The following is an 11015-nucleotide window of genomic DNA, read 5'->3' on the forward strand; positions in this document are numbered from 1 at the left end:
ATAAAAGTAGAAAAAAAGACCAGTATTGTATTTATTAAAAAAGAAAGTTAGGCACGTAATAATGGAATTATTTTGGGTTAATGGCGTGTTTTGTGTAATTAAGTCTTTTTTAAATTTGTTTCATAAGGGCTGATTCCACTAGGCTCAGGCCCACCTATCGCGGCCCACTATATACCCGTGAGCGGAGGCAAAAAGAGTCCGAAACCTGAGGGAATCAGAACTTATAGCCCACGCAAAAGAGTCCGAAACCTAAGGGTCTTCTATCGAACTTAGCTCACGCTTACGCAAGCCACGTCGATATTTATAAATTCGCAAGTATAATCAACAAATTCAAAAAATACATCTCATTCTCTTTCTAATTCTATCTATCATTAATAAATTCAATGGCAGGCGGGAACTCCGTCACCGGCGGCAGGACAAGCGTAAGAGTAGTGGTAGCAGGTGACCGTCTCACCGGAAAATCCAGTTTAATAGCGGCGGCTGCTACCGAGACTTATCCAGAGAACGTCCCTCCCGTTCTTCCTCCTACTCGCCTCCCCACCGATTACTTCCCCGATCGCATCCCGATCACCATCGTCGACACATCTCCGGCGTAATCACTCCCCTCTCTCTGTCAATTTATTAAGTTTAAATCTCATTATCAAGTTCAAAATTATGAAATGATCAATTTAATGATTGACGTAAGTTTCATATTTAATTCCTATTAGATTGGAGAATAGAGGGAAGCTTATTGAAGAACTGAAGAAAGCCGACGTCGTTTTGTTAACTTATTCGTGTGATCAACCGCTGACGCTTACCCGTTTAAGAACTTTTTGGCTCGAGGAGTTACGGCGTTTGGAGGTGAAGGCGCCGGTTATTGTGGTTGGTTGTAAGTTAGATTTGCGCGATGAGGCTGAGCCTGTTACCCTGGAGGAAGTTATGGGACCAATTATGCATCAGTTTAGAGAAATTGAGACTTGCATTGAATGTTCTGCTGTCACACTTATGCAGGTATACTTTGCCTCAACCACAATTTTTTAGCATGCAATCAAATTAAAGTTTAAACTTAGGTCCTAGGTTCTTCCTAACCGTGGTCTGTTATTCGGTGAAAATAACAGATTTATTAGAAATATGAGACAGAGAGATTATATAGTAGAAGATTTTTGTATATAATAAGTGATAGTAAGTTGTAACTTTCAGTAACTTTTGTAAGTTTGAGACCGCGAAGTTTCAGAAATCTCATTCTCTTTCATTTTGTGCATCAGTATTAAAGATTAAATATTAAAAATGGAGCTGAATTGTTTTTAGGTTCCGGATGTTTTCTTTTATGCTCAAAAAGCTGTGCTTAATCCGACAGCTCCATTGTTCGACCACGAAAATCAAGCATTGAAGCCTCGATGTGAGAGGGCATTGAAAAGGATATTTCATCTATGTGATCATGACATGGATGGTGCACTCAATGACTTAGAGTTGAATAACTTTCAGGTTTTTGTTTTTGTTTTACTGCTTCTCTCTTACTTTATTATTGAACTGTTTCACTTTTGACATGAATATGACACATTGCAATTCTGTGCACAGGTGAAATGTTTTAACGCTCCATTGCAACCTGCTGAAATAGTGGGAGTGAGGAGTGTGGTACAAGAAAAGAAGAACGGCGGTGTCAATGAACTGGGGCTTACCCTTGAAGGGTTTATATATCTTCATTCTCTTTTTATTGATAGAGGCCGAATTGAAACTACTTGGAGTGTTTTGAGAACTTATGGTTATAATGATGAGTTAAAACTCAGAGATGATCTACTTCCTGTACCGAATAAGCATGCTCCTGATCAGGTGTCTCTTAGTGTATCTCAGATTTCATTTTTTGGAGTTCATTTGCCATGAAAGTCTCATGTTTGTCTTTACTTGCTTAGCAGACTAGTATTGTTACAGTGTGCTTTTCAGATATATTTGCTCTCATGTTTGTATTTTTATTTCTAATAATTGACTCAGTGCACTACCATATGTTCCTTCTGGAATTGTAGTGCTCATTCATTTACTTGCGAGTTTTTCCGTTTGAAGATTCATAGTAGTATTCTTCACTATATCTATTTAAGATTAAATTATTATTGGGTGCTTATGTTATATCTTCAATGTTTTCTTTTTCTTTTTTATACAGCAGTAAACATTAACCTCTCAACTGTCATTTCATTTTGCAGAGTATAGAGTTGACTGTTGAAGCAGTAGAGTTTCTTCGTGGGATTTTCCGATTATTTGACATTGATAACGTATGTATTTTTTCTGTCAAATGCTTGTATTAGAATTCCGCACGACGCCAGTTTCACTTTTTCCTCTTTTCATTAATTTGCTTAATCTTATGTAAAAGAGTCTTGATTTTTAATCTCATATGTATTAGCGTGGAGCCCTACAACCTGCAGAGATTGATGAATTGTTTTCAACTGCTCCAGAAAAGTAAGTTCAGTTATTGTTCTAGTTCAAATCGATAGTAACTGAGGGGAATTTGTACCTTGACATATGATAATTTTATTTATGTCAATTTGAATTTTGAAGTTACAACAATGGCATTGTTATGTTCCTTTATATATGTCAGTCCTTGGCTTGAGGCTCCTTACAAGGATGCTGCAGAGACAACAACAGAGGGAAATTTAACTCTTAAGGGCTTCTTATCTAGTGTATGTATTTTCACTTATCTATCTATACTTTTTTGTCCTTTTTGGTGGCTGTAAGGCATATTAAAATTTTGCACAAAAACAGCATTTTAATGTTTGTATGTACTTCAAATTCTTTTCTTTGGGGTACAGTAGTATGCAAGATACTTATATTTTATATTTGAAACTCAGCTCTAGCAATGAATTGCATATAAATTGGAGTAATTTTTTAGTGTCAAATAACTTATTTATCAATGCTTCTAGTTCTTTATGCTTGTTCAATGTCAAAGTTCATTTGGATGTTGAATGGATATATAGCTATGTATGCTATTTGTATTATAACAGTAAAGCTGGTGTTTTCCTCTAGTTAGTTTAGAAAGTATATAAATAACCTAAAATGGCATTTTTAGTTTATTGGTGACAGTGACAGTGACACCATCCATTTTTTATTGGATTAACTTTTAAATATATAATTTTGTAAGTTTCTAATTGTCAATTTTGACTATATGCTTGTAGTGGGACCTTATGACCCATCTGGATCCAAAGGGTAGTTTATCAAACTTGATATATGTTGGTTATAGTGGAAATCCTGATTCAGCTCTTCGTGTTACTCGAAGAAGAAAAGTCAATCGAAAGAAGCAACAAACAGAAAGAAATGTCTTTCATTGTGCAGTTTTTGGTGCCAAAAAGGCTGGAAAGTCCGCTCTCTTGCATTCATTTTTGGAAAGGTATTGAATCTGGAACTATAATTATGGCAAATCTTAGCATAATTGCTGGCATGCTCTATCATAATTTTATGTACTTTTCTTAGTAATCCTAGTAATAGCCAGTTCTATTCCCAACTTTTTTCATTGGCTTTGCAATCTTGTTTAGGAATGTTCGACTACTATCTTCGCATTCTCAGTTGGCTTTTCATTTTCATTTTCTTTATTGTTTCCTCTTAGCAAGACTGATGTCAGGTCGTTCTCAGCAAGTCAGAGTCTGCCAATGGGTGAGCAGTATGCGGCAAATATTGTTAACCAGCACGGGGTGAGTAGGAGCAGTAGAAATAGTGAACCTGGACTCGTCTGTTTGAATCTGAAGTAGCATTTATGTGAAACATGGATTATGAAAATGTGTTTCTGTTTTAACCAGCTAGAAAATATTAATGAACAAATGTTATATTTTTCATCAATAAGGTTTCATAATCATTTTTTTTCCATGTAACCAATTGTGTAGGGGAATAAGAAGACTCTTGTTATGCACGAGGTACCAGAAGATGAAGTAAAGATATTTATGGCAAATAAAGAATCTTTGGCTGCATGTGATGTTGCTGTATTTGTCTACGACTGGTAAGTTTGACAATTCTTTTTATTAGATTAGCAGGTTTGGATGACATATTTAATTTAGAGTAGCCATTAAATTTCAATTGTCCATGGTAAGTCACATTTTTAGAATTCATGCAGTATGCGCTGCTTCGTGTCCTTTTCTTCTTATCAAAATCTTTAGTAGTACCTTCTTATCTCTGTATCCATGAATGAGCATTCCCTGCAATGCGGCGTTTCTTCCTCTTTGCGTAGTTTGTTGTATTTTGGTGATAGCATAGCTTGACAAGAATTTCTGTGTATTCCAGTTCGAATGAATTTTCATGGAAAAGGTCATGTGAAATGCTAATGGAGACAGCTAGGCAAGGTGAAGAAACTGGCCATTTGTTGCCTTGCCTTCTTATCGCGGCCAAGGATGATTTGGATTCATATCCAATGGCTGTACGTGATTCACTTGCGGTATAAACTTCTGCCCTCATCTTTGCATACTTGATTTCTGACGTGCAATTCTCTTGATAATGGGTTGCTTGCACATTTGTGTGTGAAAAAGTCTGCTTGCATAAATTAGTAAATATCGCTCTTCTTTTTTTCCAGGTTTGTCAGGAGTTGGGAATTGAGGCCCCTATTCCTGTGAGCTCAAGAACAGGAGAAATGAACAATGCGTTCTGCAGAATTTTGGAGGCAGCTGAACGTCCTCATGTAAATATTCCCGAAACCGAGTCCTGTAGGAAACAGAAATACTTTCGTCACCTTGTCAGCCACTCTCTATTGTTTATGTCAGGTTCGTCCTCTCTTGTTCCAAGTGTCGGAGTTACGTATTTGCATAGCGTTTATGAAACTCATTATATGCAGTTTTTTTACCGGAGTTGTGTTTTAATTGACAGTTGGAGCTGCTTTCACTGTTGCTGGACTCGCAGCCTTCCGTGCCTACTCCGCAAGAAAGAATTCTTCTAATTAATCGTTAAGCTCTTCATCTACCTTGCATATTTCTTCGAAACAGAGTTTTTAAAATTTTGCACTTTTGGAATTCAATTTTTTAAATTGTGTATATAAACAATTCTTCTTACGTTAATTTTTTTGTCCCACTCATTATAGTGCTGGTAAATGAGTTAACATGCAAATAGTTATAAGCCTAATTATATGATTTTCTAGGACTGATTAGGTTAAAAGGAAAAAATAATTATAAAATAGGTGTAATTAAAGGTGAATGTTTCTCATTCATTCAATATATATATATATATATATATCTATATCTGCGGGTGCTTTGGCAAATGATTTTGTTAGGAGAGAATCAGTTCTGAGTATTAAGCATTGAGTGTGATAACAAGTTTTTACTTCAATTTGATTCGATTGGGACAATGACAAAAGTACCTAAAATTTTAAAAATATTTACAAAAGTACCTGTAATTTTTTTTTATTTACAAAAGTACGACTGATTTAAAATTAATTACAAAAGTACCAAAAAATGAAAACTAATTACAAAAGTACGATTTGTATAGTGTCGGTATAATTATGATATAATTTTGGAATATTAAACTATAAATCAGATAATTTAGAAATAATATTTGGTTTATTATTGGTATAATTTCAGTATATTTTTTGTATATAGACTAAAAAAAATTATATATATTTTCTAATTGATAACATGTATATTTTTTTTATATGTATTTTTCACTATAGTTGGTAATGAACTAGAGATTTGTATATTGTTGGTATAATTTTAATATATTGTTAGGTTAATATTTAGTATGCGATGTGGTGTAATGTTGATGTAATGATAAAATTTCAGTATATTTTGATGTGTACACTCTTGGTATACTGTTGGTAGGTATATTATTAATTTAATTTTTAGTATACGATTTGATGTAATTTTGGTAAATTTTTATTTAATATTAATAAAATCTCAGTATGTATAATGTTGGTATAATGTTGATATAATGTTAGTTTATCAGTATATTGACATTATACTTACAATATACACCATATGTTTGATATTTTTTTTTATTTTTTTGTACTTTTGTAAATATTATTAAGATTTTTGTAAATGAAAAAAGTCAACATGTAGCTTTGTAATTATTTTCATTTTTTTTGGTAAATGATGTAATTTCCTCAAAGAAATATAAGTTTAAGGATCCAATTGAATCAAATTGAAGTTGAAGTATTCAAATGTAAGAAATGTAATGACAAGTTTATCTTTGATTATCGAATTTCACATTTTTTGTAATACATAATTTATTATGTAAGAATTTACGAATGTAAAATTGAAAATTTAGGAATACTATTGTGTACCTACATACAAGGAATTTATGATTGGTAGAAAAAGTGGTGAATGTGTAACCAATGTGTCACAAAAAGAATAGACGATCTAATTTGATGTGAAAGGGTTGGATTGTGAGAGATAAAAGAAAGAGTTAAAGAAGATCTTCAAATTTTATTGTCTATGCTTTTTGACTATTTTTTACATGCATCATTATATTTTACATATCTTTGCTTCTTTGTCTCATTTGGCATACACATTTTATATTACATCATCATTTATTTATCTCAACTCTTTGCATTTTCTGATTCATTGTCGGATCTTCTTTTTGTCAATTCAATTATCAAATTTTAAAAAATTACATTAATATATGTTACTAATTGATTTAATTAATCAATAAAATTATAATTTAAAGCAATGATAGAGTCATAATTATGGAAGGCCATTCATAACATTATATTTTAAGATGGCGACGGAGCTATAATTATTAATTTGAGGGTTACATAGCAATATAGATAATATGCAACATTTCACAAAATTATAGTATTATTATTTAGACAATTTTTAAAAGTTGGAAGATGGGGTTGAAATATCTTAAAATTCTATGGGAAAATGCTCTATAACCCAACTCTTTTATCTCACTTTACATGACAAAGTTTCATTCGTTCAATTTTCACCAAAAAAAACAGAATTTAATCAATCCACTCTTTAATTGCCACGTCAGGCGGTACAAAAAGATGGATTAAAAATGTTGGGTTATATAGTATTACTCAATTCTATATTGTACTAAAACACTTTGAAATCCGAAAAAGATATTATTAGCCAATATCAATACCAATAAAGTATATTTTTCTTATGTTCATATATGTTTCATTTGGAAATTGGAAGTATATAGATGGTGGGAAGAAATAAAGCTAATATTAATTTTGAAATTAAAAAAAGAATGAATATTAGAGAACCACACGAGATTGGAACTAGTTCTCTAGCTAGGATCTGCTTTTGAATATAGTAATATTTGTTTAAATTTCATTTGTCTGTGGCATATATCTATATACTATATGTATAGATTTAATCATAAGTTTTTTGTTCATTTAAATTCTCCTTTACAAGTATTTTTGGATTAATCTTTTTCTTTATCACAAATTTACCCTTAAAAATAAACCACTAGTAAATCTTATTAATTTTCATTTATTTGCTAATCTTTTAATTGGACCATTCACCAAAAATCACATTGTCACGTGTATTTAATTAGATAAAAATGAACTCATATTATATCTGTCGATTTGGTATAGCATGTCAAAGAAAAATTCTCAATAGTAAACAAAACATTAAAAATATTTACATTTAAAATCAAAACACTTTTTTAATGCCAACGTGATGATTTGTGAATTTATCTCAATTAATTTAAAGAATGTATTTTAAAGTTTTTACTTTAATTTGAAATATAATAATAATTGCTATTTCAATAACAGAATGCATGTTGGATGATTATATCAAATTTATTTATTTTATTTTTACCATTTATGGGATGTGGTACAGGAGTTGTGGGAGATTGCGGTGTGTAGGGCTTGGTTGTAAGGAGAAATATTATTAGATATTGTACGGAGCTAATAAAAGATCGACAACTATACAAGGCTGCAAAATAATGATTTGGAAAATAATTTAAACAGGTGGAACTTTTGTCAGATCCATACGTCAAAAAGGTTAATGCGAAGTCAGCTATTTTGATATTACTAAAAGTATAGATGAGTCGGACTACTGTGAATTATTCTACATTAATTTGAAAAACATTTAAAACGACTGTTAAAAATTTGAGTTGAATACGAATTTCATCTCGAATCAGACTCAACTATTATTATTGTTCATCATACATTTTAATTTTGAGAATTTAGACTCATATATTTGTGTCTAAACTCGAGCTCAAACTTGTATAATATTTTCGAGTTTATATTCAAATTTGGCTTAATTCAGATTCGACTCGTTCACACTCTAACCGATATCTCATTTCAACATTTGTTCTCAAAATCATTGGTTCTCATACTAATTTTTTTTTAAAGGATTAATGACATATACAATTATAACATTAATTATAATTTAACATGGATAATAATAATGTATCATTGTTCCTGTTAAGCCATATCTTATAAAATGCACTTTACTAACTAATATTTGAATTTTATATAATATTAATTATAATTTATTTGTTTTAGAAATTATTGGGAGCTACTACTGTAAAGTTTTGAATTTCATGAAACTGCAAGTATAAGGGAAATAAAATATGTTGAGGAAGTGGGTAACATGGAGGGATTTGATTGTGTATAAAGTTGATTACTTGTCCAATTATGATCAGTACCTAACATGAATAAAACATAGACAGAAGAATTAATGCCGCTCTTCACGTTTGATTTTGGAAGATATATACTCCTTTCTATTCCGTTTAAAGACATGATATATTAACCTCCATACGTAGATGAGTTGATGAGACGTTCGCTTGATTCAAGTGAGATCGCGGGTTCGAGCTGTTCTTATATATACAGTTGCTAAAAATTTAGGGTTAAAGTATGCTTCCTGTACACTATTTGAGTATGTAATTAGTCTGTGAAAAGTTTAAAAGTAATGTTTCATTAAAACTCGTTTAGAAAACCTCATAAATTATATACAAAAAAAACATGATATATTCAATTTTTTTCTATGTTTTAACTAAAAAGTTTATATCGTATTTTTTATTAGAATTTATATGAATTTTTTCATTTACTTTCTATTCTTTTTTTAAAATTTACTCACAAATTATAAAACCATCACTACTAGGGTCAAAATAAATAAAAAACATAGTAACTAATATTATTTTAATTTGTCTATGTAGAATTGTCCTTATACGGACAGAGGAATTTTTTCTGTATGGCCACTCGCAATAAAAAAAATTAATTTTTTTCTTAATTTATTACTTATTTTAAAAATAATAATTAATTATATTTTTCTCAAATGTAAAACATATAATGATAAAATCCTAGAACACGATAAACTAATTGATACAAACTATCAAAAATCAAATTAAATTTAAACAATTGGTCTACGTAACAATACTACATAATCTAAAAATGAAATTTTAACTGCGCCAATAAATTAGAAGAATTCAAGTGATGAAAATTTCTGTGCGTTATCTGCACCCTTAAAACTTCAATTTTTTAAGTACTCTGTTTCAAATTTACTTTAACAGAGCAACCATGATACATCAAGAATTTGAATTTGAAATTTGAACAAACACTACAAATATTTTGGTTTAATAAAAAATTTAACACATAAACCTTCACTTACATCATACTGAGTAATTCATTAGAAAAACCAAGTAAATCAGATAAGAAAAAGATGATATTAATCACAAACCTCAATCAGCCTGTTCCTACCTACAAACTGCCGATTCTTTTATCTCAAAATATGATATTTGAAAACTACCATTGTGTTTGCCTGTTTGGAGAGAGCACCGCTTTCCACCGCTTATTCTCCCTTTCTTTATTTTTGATGGAGTCTATCTTCTGATTCGAATAACTCTCCGATGATAAAGTCAGTATTGAGCTCTGAGCATCGTTTTCAGTATATGAATATAATTGTGTGTTTAGGCATACTTCAAACTCTTTACATAATAATTGAATGTATACCTTGTAGATATGGAATAGGAAAGTGAATTCTATTTAATAGGGTTTGACTATGATTAGAAGTATGAATACTTATTCAGACGAGTCTTATTTGTGAATATCTTTCTAAATAGTCTCGACTTTTTAAGTTGGAGTTTATTTTCCTAAATTGGAATTTGTATCCAAATATGAAAGATCTCCGAGAATCTTTGTAGATCTGGTCATCCTGCCGAATCCCCAGGTCGACGCACTTTGTCCGAGTTCTCTGTCTCACCGTCTCACCTATATGGATTGAGGTTATATTTCAGTCGAGGCGGATCTCATAGATTCGACCGCTGGTTTTATCTGACTCAGCCTTTTGGGCGAGAGTCCGGTATCATCCGATGATGGATATCTTGTGACTCGGCTCCATAGTATTTATGATAGGATTCGGTATCCATCAATTCTATTTGGATAGATTTTATTAATAATTATTTTGGGACTAATAAAGTATTATTTTAATTATTAATAGAAAACTACTATTATTAATTTATTCATTATTATTTGAATCATATTGATAATCATTTATATTAACATGAAATGAATTTTTCTAATTATATCGATTTTAAGTGAAAATTCCATCGTAATTTATTCTTTTTAAATTAATTTGACTCTTATTAATTAATTTTAGGCTTAATTGTATAAAAAATCACCAACTTTCGCGTGTTTTTGGTAATTAACATAATTTTTTTTTCTTAGCATAAAAATTCACCAACTTTCATTTTTTGGCATATTTTTCCACGGGATGTGAAACGACGTCGTTTTGAGCTTAATTTTTTAAAAAAAAAAAAACGGTTATGTGGACGAATATGCCAAAAAATGAAAGTTGATGATTTTTTATGCCAAGAAAAAAAATTATGTTAAATACCAAAGACACGCGAAAGTTGGTGATTTTTGGTGCAATTAAGCCTTAATTTTATAATTATTTGTATTTTAACTTTGAAAACAAATATGATCTAAAAGAATTTAAACTCAATGCCATCTTTTAATTCAGAAATAACATTTATATAATTATTTGTTAATTTTAGTATTATATATCGGCTAGGGGTGTCAAAATTGGTCATGACACAATAACACGATTCGCCTAACACGTAAATTTGGCGAATTCAGGTTGAGGCTTAGCGGGTTTGTGTCATAAACATGCCAACCCGTTTCTGAA

At 30.9% G+C, this 11015-nt stretch overlaps 1 protein-coding gene across 2 annotated transcripts; it reads left to right on the forward strand.

Moving 5' to 3' along the window:
- Nucleotides 1-345: 345 nt before the first annotated feature.
- LOC126688252 (mitochondrial Rho GTPase 2) lies at nt 346-4992 on the forward strand. Of its 2 annotated transcripts, none has more exons than XM_050382884.2 (13): nt 346-592; nt 708-990; nt 1288-1464; nt 1558-1809; nt 2175-2243; nt 2372-2427; nt 2567-2648; nt 3141-3352; nt 3569-3653; nt 3843-3955; nt 4237-4387; nt 4523-4709; nt 4813-4992. In XM_050382884.2, exons 1-13 carry the CDS (start codon nt 384-386, stop codon nt 4884-4886), a joined length of 1950 nt encoding a protein of 649 aa, XP_050238841.1. In that variant the 5' UTR covers nt 346-383; the 3' UTR covers nt 4887-4992. The 2 variants fall into 2 exon arrangements, with proteins under 2 accessions (XP_050238841.1, XP_050238843.1); XM_050382886.2 differs by having other exon boundaries at nt 347-592; nt 3584-3653.
- The last annotated feature ends 6023 nt before the right edge of the window (nt 4993-11015 follow it).

The sequence above is a fragment of the Mercurialis annua genome, linkage group LG6 (assembly GCF_937616625.2).
Source record: "Mercurialis annua linkage group LG6, ddMerAnnu1.2, whole genome shotgun sequence".
Taxonomy (NCBI): Eukaryota; Viridiplantae; Streptophyta; class Magnoliopsida; order Malpighiales; family Euphorbiaceae; genus Mercurialis; species Mercurialis annua.

Coding starts and splice junctions, on each gene's coding strand:
- LOC126688252 (XM_050382884.2), top strand. CDS start 384: ATGGCAGGCGGGAACTCCGTCACCGGCGGCAGGACAAGCGTAAGAGTA. Junction 2,649..3,140: donor TTAAGGGCTTCTTATCTAGT/GTATGTATTTTC, acceptor ATATGCTTGTAG/TGGGACCTTATGACCCATCT. Junction 3,956..4,236: donor GCTGTATTTGTCTACGACTG/GTAAGTTTGACA, acceptor TGTGTATTCCAG/TTCGAATGAATTTTCATGGA.